This window comes from Pan troglodytes, chromosome 1 (genome assembly GCF_028858775.2).
Source record: "Pan troglodytes isolate AG18354 chromosome 1, NHGRI_mPanTro3-v2.0_pri, whole genome shotgun sequence".
NCBI classification, from domain to species: Eukaryota; Metazoa; Chordata; class Mammalia; order Primates; family Hominidae; genus Pan; species Pan troglodytes.
In genome coordinates, this window is record NC_072398.2 from 221808658 (window position 1) to 221825990 (window position 17333).

At 45.7% G+C, this 17333-nt stretch overlaps 1 protein-coding gene across 8 annotated transcripts in view; it reads right to left on the reverse strand.

The window, feature by feature from the left end:
* Positions 1-625: 625 nt before the first annotated feature.
* The window catches only part of UBE4B (ubiquitination factor E4B), a 148777-nt gene continuing 132069 nt past the window's right edge, over positions 626-17333 (reverse strand). For 7 of the 8 annotated variants that reach the window (XM_024356276.2, XM_063786433.1, XM_024356272.3 and 4 more), the window contains 5 exons: positions 13948-14082; positions 10886-11077; positions 3053-3227; positions 2308-2454; positions 626-1975 (listed from right to left, as the gene is read on the reverse strand). In XM_024356276.2, the coding sequence (XP_024212044.1) occupies positions 1914-1975; positions 2308-2454; positions 3053-3227; positions 10886-11077; positions 13948-14082 (711 nt within the window). In that variant the 3' untranslated portion in view covers positions 626-1913. Of the gene's footprint in view, positions 1976-2307; positions 2455-3052; positions 3228-10885; positions 11078-13438; positions 13621-13947; positions 14083-17333 lie in introns of those variants that run through there. The other variant, XM_054662672.2, reaches the window with a different exon arrangement.

Below are 17333 nucleotides of genomic sequence, written 5' to 3' on the forward strand. Positions count from 1 at the left end.
TGTAAATATATAAATAAATATATATGTAAATATATATAAATATATATTTTTTCTTTTTTGAGACGGAGTCTCGCTGTCACCCAGGCTGGAGTGTGATGACGTCATCTCGGCTCACTGCAACCTCCACCTCCCAGGTTCAAGCAATTCTCCTGTCTCAGCCTCCCGAGTAGCTGGGACTACAGGCGCTGCCACTATGCCCGGCTAATTTTTTGTATTTTTAGTAGAGATGGGGTTTCACCATGCTGGCCAGGCTGGTCTCGAATTCCTGACGTCAGGTGATCCACCCGCCTCAGCCTCCCAAAGTGCTGGGATTACAGGCGTGAGCCACCGGGCCCGGCCTGAGGAAGAATCTTGAAGGTCAGGGAAGATACTTGAGATAAAGCAGAAGAAACTCAAGAAAGGCAGAAGACTGAATATGACAAAGCTTACCCCCTCAAATCAGCAAACAGTGAAATGAGAACCAAATGTCGAGACTGACATGAATAAGAAAGTTTTCTTTTAAAAATAGCAGCTCCTAACTGGATCCAGGAAAGATCATTCACCACATGCAAACTCACTTGGCTCTTGTTTACCCACCCACCCTGCCCTTTTTTTTTTCCACAAAAGAGAAGAGACTCAAAGAAGATTTCTTCTGAATGTGTATCACCATTTATTGTAGTTTGCGTTAGGAATTCAACAGAGGACATTGTCTGTGGAGGGGAAAAAAGGAAAAGAAAAAAGAAAGTATGTTTTTTATAGACTTAATTTCTTCAGAACACTTTATGGTTTCAAATCCTTTTTTTTTTTTTTTACCCCAAAGGAAATTCAAGAATTCAAGTATGTTAAGTAGGGAGCAGTAATACAAAAAGTCTTATACTTGTGTGCGCGTGTGGCTGTGTTTGTCTGTGTGTGTTGAAACCGGCAGACATACTCCCACATTCTTGCACCCTCTTTTGCTTTGGTAAGGCCAAACACATCATACAAATGACCCTGCCTCAAACTCACACACCCAAGGGTTGAAGAATTGATTTACCCCCAGAGGATAACTGTGAAGGTTTCGAACTGTCACGTAGCATTAAAAAAAAAAACCCAACCCTCATCTCCCCAAAATATGATAAGTCACATAAGTCCTGATACACTTACACCCCTAGATTTTGCTGCAGCTGCTCCTCAGATGCCGAATAGAGGCTTATCACAAGGACCAGAGCAGCAGGATTTTCTTTATTTTGTTTAGAATAAAAAAATCTTAAAGGGACATTTCAAAAGAAAAAAAAACTGAAATTCAAATTCTGAAAATATCTTGCCTTTTTTATTAATCATGTCATCTAACACCAATTAAAAAAACAAATATGTGAATATGATATAAAAATACGATCCCAGGATTAACACTTGGTAGCAGGCACAGTTATCTCACAGAATATATGTTTGGAGGGCCAGGGAAAGGAGTTTACTTTTGTTTTTGCTTCTCTTAAAAAAATCCACAGCAGTGCAAGTAGGGTCAGGAAGGGGGAGAGGGGAAAAAAGATTCTTTAGCAGCAAAATGTCCAAGGTTCTCTAATCACAATCAAATCAACGGATATTGGATTTAAAAAAAATTCATGAAGGGATGCTGCCCAGACCCATTAGCCATCACTAAAAGACTTCCGTTGCCCCAAACTGTGACATACGAAGGACGTGCTTTATTACACAAGCAACCATAAAACCTGTCCCTTAAGCTTTTGACCGTGTTTGTCACTTAAATATATGTACAGGAAGCGGGCTCCTCTTCTCATCCATGTCCTTTCAGGTCTCAGCGTTTGCTCGCTCTGGGTGGGCCTGGGGTGGTTTGCCACATTTGGCCTCCAACACATGAACGGCAGCTTCACTGCGGCCGCTGCTTCTGCTTGCCTCGTTGGCCTTGGCTGTGTCTAGCAGAGGGTGGGCGGCGGAACGGTTTAGTGATCGCTGTTCTGTTTCTCTCTCATCCACGCCTGAATCTGCTCTTTCAGTTCTGGCACTGAGAAAAGAAAAAAAGGAGGATTAATGCCCCAGATGGGAGGGCTCTTCCTGAGAGAGGATGCTTGTCGCTCTGTATAAATGGGAAGAAAAGGCCATTCTTTCCCTCATTGAGCCGAAGACTCCAGAAGGACTGGGACATGAGAGGGAGGGACTGGATGTCTGCAGGGAAAAAGGGCCAAGAGTGTTTTGGGTCTTTGCTACAGAGTGTCATAAAGTAGGTAGTTTCTGCATTTGATAAATTTCCCTTCTGCTTCATCTCCAATATGTGACTTGGGCTTTATCTCTTGGTACTGACGCCAGCGCTGCACCTCAAACTGCACCCTCCTCTACCTGGTTCCAGCATGCTCTCTGTCAGCGTCTGCCGGTTGAAGGGGTCCGTGGGGGAGTTGAGCAGGTGCCGCAGGATGATGGAGCGGTCCATGATGGTGCCAGAGGGCAGCCGCACGGGGTCTGTCATGAGGGTGTCCATCAGAGGGTCTGCGGGGACAAAGCAAAGCAAACTCTAATCTACTGAGAGCCCACGACTGAAAAAGAAAACAAAACCCGTTCTACCGGCGAAAAATCTATCCAAAGGAACAGCAATCAAAGGGCCCCTGTGAGGCCCCCAGATTTAGAAGGAAATCAGCCTTCAATAAAGGCATATACATTGCCTTTTGTAAGGGGAAGGCGCTTCTTTGTCAGCTACTGCTGGGGGGAGGGAACAGAGAAGAAAGAGCCTGGGACAGACCCAGCAGCAGGCCCCACAGGCTCCGTGGCGAGGACGGCAGGCTGGAATTCTTTGTCTTAGGACTTCTGGGAATTCTTTGAAAATGTGAATCCCCACTTGCAAAGGCAGCCCTGCCCTTAGAATCTTCAGGGTTGTTATCTGGCTTTAAGTCAGGCTAAGCTAAGGATGTTTCTTCCTCTCAATTTACAATATGAGCTAAAAATAGGCAAATGTAATTTAAGACAAATTGTCTCAAAAAGCAGCTCTAGCACACCATTAAAAATTAATAGCACAGGGCGTCCTCTTGTAATGTTATCCATTTCCAGTTAACTCAAAAGAAATCAGCATGAAAACGACGAGTCCACTTGCCTCTGAACTCATCAGGAGCGTCGCTGTAGTCGATTTCTGCGCGTGCGTTCTTGGCCACTATCTCCTCCACTTTCTCGGCGAGCAGCTTAAATTTTTCTATCGCTATTGTGGATTTGATCCCTGCCTTCCGCATCTTTGAAATAACTTCTTCAAACAATTCCTTACTGTAGGATCTCTGCAAAGGAGGAATGGCAATGTGAGACGTAAATGTACGTCAGGTGGAAAAAAGCGAGTTGCAGAAAATATCCAAAGTATTATCCATTTGTGGATTTTCCCCCACTAAAAAAGCCCTAAAATTATATATACACTCATATATTTTATATATCTGTCTTTATGCATTTATAGCCACATAAAAGTATGCACTTTTTATGCTTACAAATGGATAAAGACTGGAATAATATGTGCCAAACTGTACGAGGTCACTCCCTCTGGAGAGGGCTGCAGGACTGAGGCAGACGGGCTTTTTTTTTGAATTTTTACAGCTAGCACGCATTTCTTTTAAAGTTTAAACATTAAAAAGAGAAGGAAATCTAGTCTATTTCAGTCCTTGGGGGGCACTGTGCCCTGGCAGCCTATAAGAAAGAAGAGGTGAAAATTTCAGCTCTCTTCCACAAAGGTAAGCATGGTAAAAACAATCCACTATTGTTCATACTCTGGAGGAGCCTTCTCCTGTTCACTTTCAAGCTTCTTCAGGCTCATTTAGTTCAGCACTAGCACATGTCAGGGGCTCCATGGACGTTAGACCACCCTGGTGAACTGATGAATAGGCCTGGGAACAGACACGATTTATGTCCCCAGGAAGGGAAGATGTGGAGTGGAGGTCAGGCGCCCACCGTGGACCCAGACAAATCTGAACCTGAATTCTGGCTCTACCACCTACCAGCTGTGCAGTCGTAGGCAAATCTGAACCCTCCTGAGCCCAGGTTCTTTGAGTGTAAAATGGGCAGAGTAACATCTACCTCACAGGTGCCTAATTCATAAAAATCACTGCCATGCCAAACAGTAAAGTATGCTGTAGTTTGTATTTATAGTAAAACATATATGGCAAAAACACTGGCCACTTGCTTAGTGATGATATATATTTGTATTTGTATCACCATCGCAAAACAAGTGGCCAGTGTTTTTGCCATATATGTTTTACTATAAATATATATATATATTTTGAGACAGAGTCTCATTCTGTCACTCAGGCTGGAGTGCAGTGGTGCAATCATGGCTCACTGCAGCCTCAAACTCCTGGGCTCAAGCAATCCTCTCACCTTAGCCACCCAAGTAGCTGGGACTACAGGTGCATGCCACTACGCCCAGTTAATTTTAATTTTAATTTTTGAGACGGAGTCTCACTTTGTCACCCAGGCTGGAGTGCAGAGGCACGTTCTCGGCTCACTGAAGCCTCCACCTCCTGAGTAGCTGGGATTTCAGGTGTGCGCCACCACGGCTGGCTAATTTTTTTTGTATTTTTAGTAGAGACAGGGTTTTGCCATGTTGGCCAGGCTGGTCTCGATCTCCTGACCTCAAGTGATCTGCCCACCTTGGCCTCCCAAAGTGGTGGGATTACAGGCATGAGCCACTGTGCTCGGCCTAAACCTCTTTTCTTCATAAAGTACCTAGCCTTGGGTATTTCTGTATAGTGATGCAATGGACTAACACAAGAATATCTGCAAATCATATATCCAATGATACATGTATCATCTGATATCACCTAGCATCCAGAATACATAAAGAACTCTTCTGGTTGGGCGCGGTGGCTCACGCCTGTAATCCCAGCACTTTGGGAGGCCGAGGCAGGCAGATCATGAGGTCAGGAGATCGAGACCATCCTGGCTAACATGGTGAAACCCCGTCTCTACTAAAAATACAAAAAAAATTAGCCAGGCGTGATGGTGCATGCCTGTAGTCCCAGCTATTTGGGAGGCTGAGGCAAGAGAATTGCTTGAATCTGGGAGGTGGAGGTTGCAGTGAGCTGAGATCGCACCACTGCACTCCAGCCTGGGCAACAGAGGGAGACTCCGTCTCAAAAAAAAAAAAAAAAAAAAAAAGAAACAGAAAAAAAGAACTCTTCCAACTCAACAACAAAAACACAAACAACTCAATTAAAAAATGGGCAAAGAACATGAATAGACATTGCTCCCAAGAAAATATAAAAATGGCCAGGAAGCACATGAAAAGGTCTCCAATGGTATTTGACATTAGGGAAATACAAATCAAAACCACAATGAAATACCACGTCACTCCCACTAGGATGAGTATTTAAGAAACAAAAACAAATTAACATGTTTAATTTAAACTTCATGATGGAAAGAATATAAACTAAACCAAGGAAAAAAAATGAAAAAGAATGGAAACTTAAACCCTATACATTGCCAGTGGGAATGTCAAATGGGCGGCAGCTGTAGAAAACATTCTGGCATCCCTCAAAAAGTTAAACATGGAATTACCACATGACCAACAATCCCACTCCCAAGTGTAGACCCAAAATAACTGAAAACAGGTGTTTAAATACTTTTACACAAATGTTCATAGCAGCACTATTTGCAAGAGCCAAAGGCTGGAGACAACCCAAATGTCTATCAATGGATGAGGATAAACAAATGGTGGTATATCCATACGATGAAATATTATTCAGCCTTAAAAAGGAATGAAAGGCTGGGCGCGGTGGCTCACGCCTGTAATCCCAGCACTTTGGGAGGCCGAGGCGGGCGGATCACGAGGTCAGGAGATCGAGACCATCCTGGCTAACACGGTGAAACCCCGTCTCTACTAAAAAATACAAAAAATTAGCCGGGCGTGGTAGCGGGCGCCTGTAGTCCCAGCTACTCGGGAGGCTGAGGCAGGAGAATGGCGTGAACCCGGGAGGCAGAGCTTGCAGTGAGCCGAGATCGCGCCACTGCACTCCAGCCTGGGCGACAGAGCGAGACTCCGTCTCAAAAAAAAAAAAAAAAAAAAAAAAAAGGAATGAAATACTGATACATTCTACAACACAAATGAACCTTGAAACATGATGCTAAGTGAAGGAAGCCAGACATAAAAGGTTACACACTGTATAAGTCCGTTTATATGAAATATCCCGGAGAGGTGAATAGGTAAATCCAAAAATAGGAAAAGAGAGACAGAAAGCAGATTTGTGGTTGCGAGGGGCTGGGGCAAGGGGGTCTAGACAGTGACTGCTTTAAGGGTTTTCCTTTTGGGGTGATACGTGTAGTGGAACTAGGTAGAGGTGGTGGCTGTGCAACGCTGTGACTGTACTACATGCCACAAAATGGTACACTTTTAAATGGTTACTTTTACGTTATATATTAATTTTACCTCAATAAAGAAGAAAAAAATAACAAGAAAATGAAGCATTAAATTTGTGAGATGCAGACTCATATTCTGGTAGGTTAGAGGAGGGAGCAATTACTTAGGAAAGACTGACTGCATGGGGGAAGTGTGACTTTGATGGGATTTTTATTATTTTTATTTTCTTTTTTATTTATTTATTTATTTTTTTGAGACGGAGTCTCGCTCTGTCGCCCAGGCTGGAGTGCAGTGGCGCGATCTCGGCTCACTGCAAGCTCCACCTCCCAGGTTCACGCCATTCTCCTGCCTCAGCCTCCCGAGTAGCTGGGTCTACGGGCGCCCGCCACCACACCCGGCTAATTTTTTGTATTTTTAGTAGAGATGGGGTTTCACCGTGTTAGCCAGGATGGTCTCGATCTCCTGACCTTGTGATCCGCCTGCCTCGGCCTCCCAAAGTGCTGGGATTACAGGCGTGAGCCACTGCACCCGGCTATTTTTTTTTTATTTTCTAAGTAGATGCTGAATTTTTTTTCTTTTTTAATGGAAAATGGTGTTAACAGACAATGCTTCATGGACGACAGATATGCAGTCTGTCCATGGAACTGGCATCTGCCCATAAAGACACAGTCTAGGCCACTTTAACATCTCCCTATCCTGGTCCTCTTGGCTCCCAGGACCAATGTGGTATCCCACTTCTCTGGCATGGAGCTCTGCCCTCAGATTCCTGAGCATCAAGCTCAGTGGCTCTTCACCCAGGCACCTTTCTGTCAGCCTTCTGGACATGGGTCTTCAGCCTACTCTTGGTATAGAGGGAGAGAAGCCTCTTAGTTTCTTTACCTGCAAAGCTGTCATTTTCTTCTTCCTTTGTCTTTCCCAGAAAACAAGACATACCAAACCAAACTAAGACATACCAAAGCAAACTAAGATACTGCTGCTTCCAAAGAAGAAAATGCAATTTTACAACCTCTTCCCCAGTGCTTGCCAATCGTCCATCCTTCTGCACTTACCGCCCCCTGCCCCACCAAAGCTCTCTTCTAAAACAATCAAGTAAGCAGGCCCCTAATCAGCTTATGGCCAATATAAATAGAAAATACCCAACAATCAGCACACACACCACACTGTGAAAGGAAGCAAAAACACTTTTTTTTTTTTTTTTTTTTTTGAGACGGAGTTTCGCTCTTGTTGCCCAAGCTGGAGTGCAATGGCACGATCTCGGCTCACTGCAACCTCCACCTCCCGGGTTCAAGCGATTCTCCTGCCTCAGCCTCCCGAGTAGCTGGGATTACAGGCGCACACCACCATGCCTGGCTAATTTTTTGTATTTTTAGTAGAAACAGGGTTTCACCATGTTAGCCAGGCTGGTCTCAAACTCCTGACCTCAAGTGATCTGCCCACCTCGGCTCCCCAAAGTGCTGGGATTACAGGTGTGAGCCACTGCACCCAGCCCAATACTTCTTCTTTTTTTTTTTTTATATGGAGTCTTGCTCTGTCACCCAGGCTGGAATGCAGCGGTGCGATCTCAGCTCACTGCAACCTCTGCCTCCCAGGTTCAAGCTATTCTCCTGCCTCAGCCTCCGAGTAGCTGGAATTACAGCCGCCTTCCACTGTGCCCGGCTAATTTTTGTATTTTTAGTAGAGATGGGGTTTCATCATCTTGGCCAGGCTGGTCTTGAACTCCTGACCTCATGATCCACCCACCTTGGCCTCCCAAAGTGCTGGGATTACAGGTGTCAGCCACTGCGCCCAGCCCCAACACTTCTTAAAATATGCTTTTCTCTCCATGTGTCACTGGCACATGTGTGTTTGTTTCACTGCTCTGGAAGAACAGGACTATTTAGACATTCAAGGAGCCCCGTGTGTCACTGTGCCAGAAACTGCTGTCTACGACCCAAGCCAGGTGCCACCAGAGGCCACCACCATAATCTAAGGCATGACCATGCAATGCAATGTGTGGTTGGTCACCAAACAAAGGCCGCTCAAAGCATTCCTTTGTCACCCAGTTGCTTTGCCATCACCTCACTGGGAGTGCTGTGCCCACCCACACCGAAACCTGTGTGTTACGTTAAGCGCCTGTGATGTGGCAGCCACAGCACAAGCACCCTGGAGAGGGCGCACACTAAACAGCTCTTCCAAGTCTCTCTACGGCAACGATGGAAGAGCCCCGGGGCTTTCCACACCGACCTCTGGCTGGGCTGGAGACGCCAGCTACAGTCAGGTGTGGACCCCACCTCAATGGGTGAGTGCTTCCCTTTTCTTTCCCTCACTGCAGGCTATGACTTGCTTTCTGTTTCTAAATCAGTGCAGTATTATATAGTCGGGGGCTAGTAAAGCAGTGTGTGTGTGTGTGTGTGTGTGTGTGTGTGTGTGTGTGTGTATATATATATAATTTTTTTTTTTTTTTTTTGAGACAGTCTTGCTCTGTCGCCCAGGCTGGAGTGCAGTGGCTCGATCTCCGCTCACTGCAAGCTCTGCCTCCTGGGTTCACGCCATTCTCCTGCCTCAGCCTCCCGAGTAGCTGGGACTACAGGCGCCCGCCACCACGCCCGGCTAATTTTTTTGTATTTTTTTAGTAGAGACAGGGTTTCACCGTGTTAGCCAGGATGGTCGTGATCTCCTGACCTTGTGATCCACCCGCCTCGGCCTCCCAAAGTGCTGGGATTACAGGCGTGAGCCACTGCGCTCGGCCAGCAGTATATATTTTAACATCTCCTACAAGTAACTAAAATTTCCTAACCCTCTTACGAGCCACTACTTTGTATGATAAAACTGCTTTAGACACACAGTCATGTGTCGCTCTGAGAAATGTCTGTTAGGCAATTTCGTTGCTGTGTAAACATCATAGAATTTACTTACACAAACCTAGATGGCGTGGCCTACACCACGTCGAGGCTCTACGGTATAGCCTATTGCTCCTAGGCTACAAAACTGTACAGTGTGGGACTGTACTGAATCCTGTCGGCAGTTGTAACACAATGGTGAGTATTCTAAACATAGAAAAGGTACAGTGAAAATACGGTATTATAATATGATGGGGCCACATGGTCTTTGTGGTCCAGCATTGACAGAAACAGCACATGACTATGTATTTTTTTCACTGCAAATCCTTTGTTAAGACCACTTCCCCTGCTACATCAGAAAGCACCTACATATGTGAGTTATAGCTCAATAAAGCTGTCATTAAAAAAAAGTACCTACAATGCTTCTATTGTAATATTACTCCTTTGGATGAGATATGGGTAAAGAACCTTCTAGAATGCCTACTGATGATTAACTTGAGCCATGAATAGTATTTGGATAAGTAGTGTGAACAAAGACAGAGACACAGAAACAAGCATGGTTCTTTGTGGGCATTTTAAGTGGACAGCAGAGAGACTGAGGATATGGGTTCAAGGCCAGGCTGCCTGGACATCGATCATGCCTCTGTCCCACACTAACTCTGTGACCTCGAGCAAGCTATTTAACCTCTCTGTGCCTCTTTCCTCACTTTAAAACAAAGACTTTACAGAACCTACCTCAAAGGATTTTGTGAGGACTAAATGGGTGGAGATATGAAAAGTGGGTGAAATGAGGTGTACAGTTAATAAACATTAGCTGTGAGGACGTTGAAAATGAGGCAGAACGGACCATGGAGGGGGCCAGCCCTTTATGGGATGACTAGAAGATCACGCAGGGACAGCTTAGCCTAAATCGGTGGCTGTGGAAATGAAGCACACATAGACAGATCTGCTCACAGGAGACCCACGGAATAAAGGAGAGGGAAGAATGTAAAGAAAACCACACAAGATTTTTAATCTGGACAACCCCAAAAATAACAGCACTCTAGCAGGAGACTAGGGAAGAAGATTCTGATCCCTTGAGAAACCAGGCTCTTTTCAGAAATGTAATGGATTTGTCAAGAAGGCCCTTAAAAAGATGGGGTAAGAACTCAACTGGAGAGGGCTCAGAGCGCCAAACCTGCTCTTTACTTTTGTTTTTTACTTACTTACTTACTTATTTATTTATTTTGAGACAGTCTCACCCTGTTGCCCAGGCTGGAATGCAGTGGCACAATCTCGGCTCACTGAAACCTCCGCCTCCTGGGTTCAAGCGATTCTCCTGCCTCAGCCTCCCGAGTAGCTGTGATTACAGGCGTGCACCACCACACTGAGGTAATTTTTTGTATCTTTAGTAGAGATGGGGTTTCACCGTGTTGGCCAGGCTGGTCTCAAACTCCTGACCTCTTGATCTGCCCGCCTCGACCTCCCAAAGTGTTGGGATTACAGGCGTGAGCCACCGCGTTTCTGAGACAGGATCTCACTCTCTCACCCATTCTGGAGTGTGGTGGTGCAATCATGGCTCACTGCAGTCTGGCCTCAAGCAATCCCCCTGCCTTGGCCTCCCAGAATGTTGGGATTACAGGCCTGAGCCACCGCGCCCAGCCCAAATCTGCTCTTCACACTCAAAGGAAAACAACCCACTCATCTTCATTTACACCAGACAAGTTCCCTGGCCACTGTGGTTATTATCTCCAAATCTGCCAGTAAACTCACGGAGAGACCAACTCAACTCACTGACCTGGTCGTCAGCAATGGCTTTCGCGAACCGAGCACAGTCCAGCTGTAAGTAAATATCCGTCAGTTGGTCCAACAGCTTCTTTGGTTCAAAGCCGTATTTCTCAGGGTTTTCAACTTTCAGGTCACGGCACTTGGGGCCACAAAGTTGCTGAAGATTAAAGTTCAGCATTGCAGCCAATCGGGGTCCAAGTTCCTAGGAAATCACAGGATAATAGGACAATTCATGCTGTTGAGACAAGTGAAAAGGACCAAAAACTCCCATTTCAGTGGAGGAACAGGAATTGGTTGGATTAATCTTCAAAGAATCCTTACAGGTGCTGTGTATCATAAGCTGAAGAAAGACAACATTATATTCCAACTTTACTCCCCATTTCTGATGTGATAATTCTAATACTTAATGGAATGTTGCAGGCTGATGAAATATTTATTTATAAATACCAAAAGAAGCCAAACTTTTCTTTACATTTATGCTTTTAATTAAAAAAAGTATCACTCCAAATTCATTGAGAAACAAGTAAAAGAGAGAAAATTATACAAATCTTACCATTATCTGAGCCAAAAAAGTTTTGAGTCAGCTCTTCCAGCCAATATTTCATAAACTTTTTTCCCCATAAATGTTAAAAGCCCCTGGCAGTTCAGTCTGTGTCATTCTTATGTACTTATCAGATACAAATAACAAAGTAATGCAAGGAAAGAAGATAAAAGTTATGCCTTGAATAGTTTTAAATCTAGTCAATGAGACAGAGTAAACTTAAATGAAACACCTAGAAAATAGTAATAATCTATGCTGTAATCTCACAAGGTGACTCAGTACCCACTACGGTTGGGCATACGTGGTTTTAAGCAAACCTGAAACAGGAAGATGTGGCTTAGAGAGCATTAAACACTGGCCATAAAAGGGAGTCACGAAAGCATTCCTTTAAGTCACAAGGTTTTCATGAAATGTAATAACTGGATTTATACAAATTCAACATATACTTAGCTTTTCAAGAATTTGCTTTTGCACAGAGTACTCCTGTATTTCACTGTTGAGAAGCTGTGAAATAAAAGAGTCATAACAGGACAGAGTTGGTCATTCTGTTTGAAGTAGGAGAGATCTGAGCTAGTCAGTAAAGAAGGTGAAAATGCAAACCTTAAAGGTTTGCAAAATGAAATGCCTTTACACTTTGTCTGCAAAGGCCAGATAGTAAATAGTGTAGCAAAGGAAATGAAAACATCACAGCAGGCACAGGCACAGGCTGGGGCCAAAAGAACAGGGCTACAGTGTACAGATGGCTCAGGTCTATAAGCAGGCCTTAAAATAAATTTATTTATTTATTTTTGAGAAGAGTCTTGCTCTGTTACCCAGGTTGGAGTGGCGTGATCTCGGCTCACTGCGACCTCTGCCTCTTGGGTTCAAGTGATTCTCCTGCCACAGCTTCCCAAGTAGCTGGGATTACAGGCATGCACTACCACGCCTGGCTAATTTTTGTATTTTTAGTAGAGACGGGGTTTTGCCATGTTGGCCAGGCTGGTCTGGAACTCCTGACCTCAGGTGATCCACCCTTCTTGGCCTCTCAAAGTGCTGGGATTACAGGCATGAGCCACCGTGCTTGGCCTTATGCCAGGTACTTCTATGTGTGTTTTCGCTTAGTCTTCCCAACAAGTGTACAAAATAGGTGGGTGTTGACCTTGTTACAGAGGAATTAATCAACTATTTACTATCTGGCCTTCACAGAATTCTGCAAACCTTGAAGGGAGGCCAGTGTCTGGCCAGTGAGCTGTTTTGTTTCATGCTCCATGGCCTTGCACTTTGCAAACTTTTAAGGGAGGCCAGTGTCCGAGCTGTTTTGTTTCGTGTTCCATGGCTCTTGCACTGAAATCTGTTTATGAAGAGACATGAGGTGGAAAGTTAAAAGAGTGGAAAAGAGTTGTCCCCAGGCCAGGGAGTGGCAATAGTGCCTCTGCTGATGACAGGAGTCACATAACAGAGAGTCACATAACGAAGGTAAGAGCAAATACAGAAAATCAGGGGAAATATGCAGTAACGTCATATTCCATTGTAAAGTAAACATGTCTCCACATAGGCAAATGGCTACTGAATCTTAGGTCCCCGTCTTGCCTTCCTCACTACCCTTGTCCTGGCCACACCATAAAACTTTTCAACTTTGTGGTGGGGGTGGCTGAAGCAGGGCAGAAATCTTCAGTGATGCTGCTCAGTTTCAATTGTAGAAACAGGAACCAGGTCTTATTAGTTGAGAACAAACATTCTGACTATTTGCAATCCACCATAAACCCTAGTGATGGCCGGCTCCCATTAACCTTTGGCTTCCTGAGTGTAACAAAGGTACAGCTAAGAGAGCCAAAGATTTTACACGGTCTCAATTATTCTACTTAATATCCTTCCATTGTCAACAGCTGTTACCTTATGCTTTTTCTTCTTCTTTTTTTTTTTTTTTTTTTGAGACGGAGTCTCACTCTGTCGCCCAGGCTGGAGTACGGTGGCGTGATCTCGGCTCACTGCCAGCTCTGCCTCCCGGGTTCACGCCATTCTCCTGCCTCAGCCTCCTGAGTAGCTGGGACTACAGGCGCCCACCACCACGCCCAGCTAATTTTTTGTACTTTTAGTAGAGATGGGGTTTCACTGTGTTAGCCAGGATGGTCTCCATCTCCTGACCTCGTGATCTGCCCGCCTTGGGCTCCCAAAGTGCTGGGATTACAGGCGTGAGCCACCGCACCCGGCACCTTATGCTTTTTCTATAAGTAAAATATAGGAATCAATAATGGTAAAAATATGTCATGACATCAACATGAATAATCCAATGTACTGTCTAAGCACAAAGTGCAGTAAGGCATTTGGAAGTGGCTGTAGACTATGTGGTGACATCAGACATCTGCTCTTCAGTCCATCAACAGAGTCTGGTATCAATTAGCATAACTGGGAACAAAATCAGTCACAGAATTTCACTTATTGATGACTGTGATCCTAAAATTTCCAGGACTTCAACAACTGCTAAAGTTATAAGTGAGAGAGTCTGCATGTGGAGTCCAAACCACCAAACAGAGCCCCGGGTTTCTACTCACCGGTCTGAGGAAGGGCTTCTGGACCTGCTTCGTGAGGATGTGGAACATGTCCACGGTTTCGGTGGCCAGGGCGAGGTAAGAGCGGGACACACGCTCATCCTGAGCAAGCTGAGACTGACGAGCCTGCTGCTGATCCTAGGACACATTGAACAGACGCTGAGTAAGGCTCGGTCCCGGTCAACAGCTCAGCAAAGCGCCAAGCACATAACTGGAAAGTGCGTGATAAACCCAACATGCTTAGGGAATGACAGAACCGCCTGCCACATGTCCCAGATAACTGAAGTTTCATCCTTTCAGCATCGGAGCTCTTTGAGACTTCCACCCAGGTGATGTTGGTGCCTTATTTAACTCTGCTTCCTCAATGATAAAAGAAGTCACCATCTGCCGGGCGTGGTGGCTCACGCGTGTAATCCCAGCACTTTGCGAAGCCAAGGCGGGCGAATCACGAGGTCGAGATTGAGACCACCCTGGCCAACATGGTGAAACCCCGTCGCTACTAAAAATACAAAAATTAGCTGGGGGTGGTGGTGCGTGGCTGTAGTCCCAGCTACTTGGGAGGCTGAGGCAGGAGAACTGCTTGAACCCAGAAGGCTGAGGCTGCAGTGAGCTGAGATCGCGCCACTGTACTCCAGCCTAGTGACAGAGTGAGATTCCGTCTCAAAAAAAAAAAAAAAAAGTCACCATCAACTTCTATTCAGGATGAAATAAGATAATCGAACATAGTATCTGACACACATCATGGCACTAAGAAAGGGTAGTTTATTTCCCTTAATAATAACTTTTACTTAGTCATTATTATTATTATTATTATTATTATTATTTTTTGAGACGGAGTTTCGCTTGTTGCCCAGGCTGGAGTGCAATGGCGCGATCTCGGCTCACCGCAACCTCCGCCTCCCAGATTCAAGTGATTCTTCTGCCTCAGCATCCCGAGTAGCTGGGACTACAGGCATATGTCACCATGCCCGGCTAATTCTGTATTTTTAGTAGAGACGGGGTTTCTCCATGTTGGTCAGGCTGGTCTCGAACTCCTGACGTCAGGTGATCCGCCTGCCTTGGCCTCCCGAAGTGTTGGGATTACAGGCGTAAGCCACCGTGCCCGGCCCTCTATTATTATTGTTATTTTTTTTTGAGATGGAGTCTTGCTCTGCCACCCAGGCTAGAGTGCAGTGGCACAATCTCGGCTCACTGTAACCTCCGCCTCCCAGGTTCAAGTGATTCTCATGTCTCAGCCTCCCAAGTAGCTGGGATTACAGGAGTGGACCACCATGCCCAGCTAATTGTGTGTGTGTGTGTGTGTGTGTGTGTGTGTGTATGTGTGTGATTTATTTATTTTTTTTGAGACAGGGTCTCACTCTGTTGCCCAGGCTGGAGTGCAGTGGCGCGATCTTGGCTCACTGCAATCTCTGCCTCCCGGGTTCGAGCCATTCTCCTGCCTCAGCCTCCTGAGTAGCTGGGATTACACGTGTGTGCCACCATGCTTGACTAATTTTTGTATTTTTGGTAAAGACTGGGGTTTCGCCATGTTGGCCAGGCTGGTCTTGAACTCCTGACCTCAGGTGATCCATCCACCTCAACCTCCCAAAGAGCTGGGATTACAGGCGTGAGCCAATGCGCCTGGCCTAATTTTTGTATTTTTAGTAGAGATGGGGTTTCACTATGTTGATCAGGCTGGTCTCAAACTCCTGACCTCAACTGATCTGCCCACCTAGGCCTCCCAAAGTGCTGGGATTACAAGTGTAAGCCACCGTGCTCAGCCAGTCTTCATTATTTTAAAACTATGAGATGCAGTGTGCCACCGTATTGAGGCCTATCGGGTCTGCCTCTCTGCCTCTACAAGTGCCTGTGGACTACTAAGCTTTTAAAATTTTGTCTTTCCACACTGTGAGGCTGTCACACCACAGAACTGTCAGCACGCTTGCCTCTGGCGCACTTTCCTCCTTCAACTCTGCCATGGGCTGGGGAGGAGATAATAAGAGCTGTTTGACTCATGGATACAATCAGGTACTGCACTGCAGGCTCTGAAATGGGTCAAACAGACCCATCAGGAAAAGCCTCAATTCTTACATCTGTTCAGAGGCCTTTTCTTGTTGGGAAAGGAACACAGCTGGCAGAGCTGAAGCTGGCCGGTGAGTGCCCTCTGGGAAAGTGCTCCAGTCTGTGCTTGATGGAGATTCTGCAGGGATACTGGGGGGCCTGCCGTTCCCTGGTCAAGAATGAGCCTACTGAAAGAAAGGCAGCGCCAGGAAAGACACAAGAACAGCCAGGCGTGAACTACCTAAATGTGTACCTGGGTGTCTCAACAGGCCCTTCTACAGCCTTTGGGCACTGGAGATAGAATAAAAAGGCTCCCAGCTCTCATGCAGCTTAGATTCCGTTAGGGAGGATCTGCTTCATAGAAACAAATACCCAGACAGACACACAGTAAGTCTGACAGTGATGAGGAAAAATGAAGCAGGGTCAGGAGTCAGGGAATGCTATTCTGGAAAGGGTGGTCAGGGAAGGTATCCCTGAGGGAGGGTATATCTGAAGGAGTCAGGAAAATCTGAGGGAAGAGCATTCCAGGTAGGGGGAAGAGCAGGTGTAAAGGCCCTCACGTGTCAGTGGAAGGGCCAGGAGGTGAGCCTGGCTGGGGTAGAGTGAGTGGAGAAGAGACTGTCCAAAGCTGAGAGCAGAAACACATTGTGGGGCCAGGTCCTCCTGCGTGCTGTAGGCTGCTCTCATCACAGGATTTGGCTCTGAGTGAGAAGGGAAGCCCAAAATGGCTGAGCTGAGTGGTGATGTTGATCAGACTGAGATGTTTAACACCATCCCTGATATGGACATGCTCAAGAGCGGAGGTTGAAGACCAAGCAGTGGGCTACTGCAATAACCCAGGTAAGAGATGCCAACGGTCTGGAGGTGCTGAGAAGAGGTCAGATAATGGATATATTTTAAGACAGAGCCTAGAGGCATTTGCTGAGAAACGCAGAGAAATCAAGAACAACTCCAAAGCATCGAGCCTGAGCAGCTGGTAGAATGAAGGCGCCATTTACTGAGATTGGGCAGACTCAGGCAGGAGATGTGGACAACATCAAGGGTTCCGTTTTGGACACAGTGAGTTTGAGACACTGATTAGACAAATACTTGGTCTGCAAGTCTGCAGTCAGATCTGAGCCAGGGAGATATATTCTGGAGTCTTTAGAACACAGGTATTTAACGCCTTGGAATACCTGAGCTCACCAAGCAGTGATGTTCACCGGGGGACATCAGGTTATGTGTGGCAGTGTTTCTCGTTGCCTGAAGGCTGGGGGTAGGAGGGTACATCCCTGACATTAAATGGCAGGAAACAGAGATCCTAAATGTCCTGCAATATATGGGATGGTTTCTCATCATGAGTTATTATT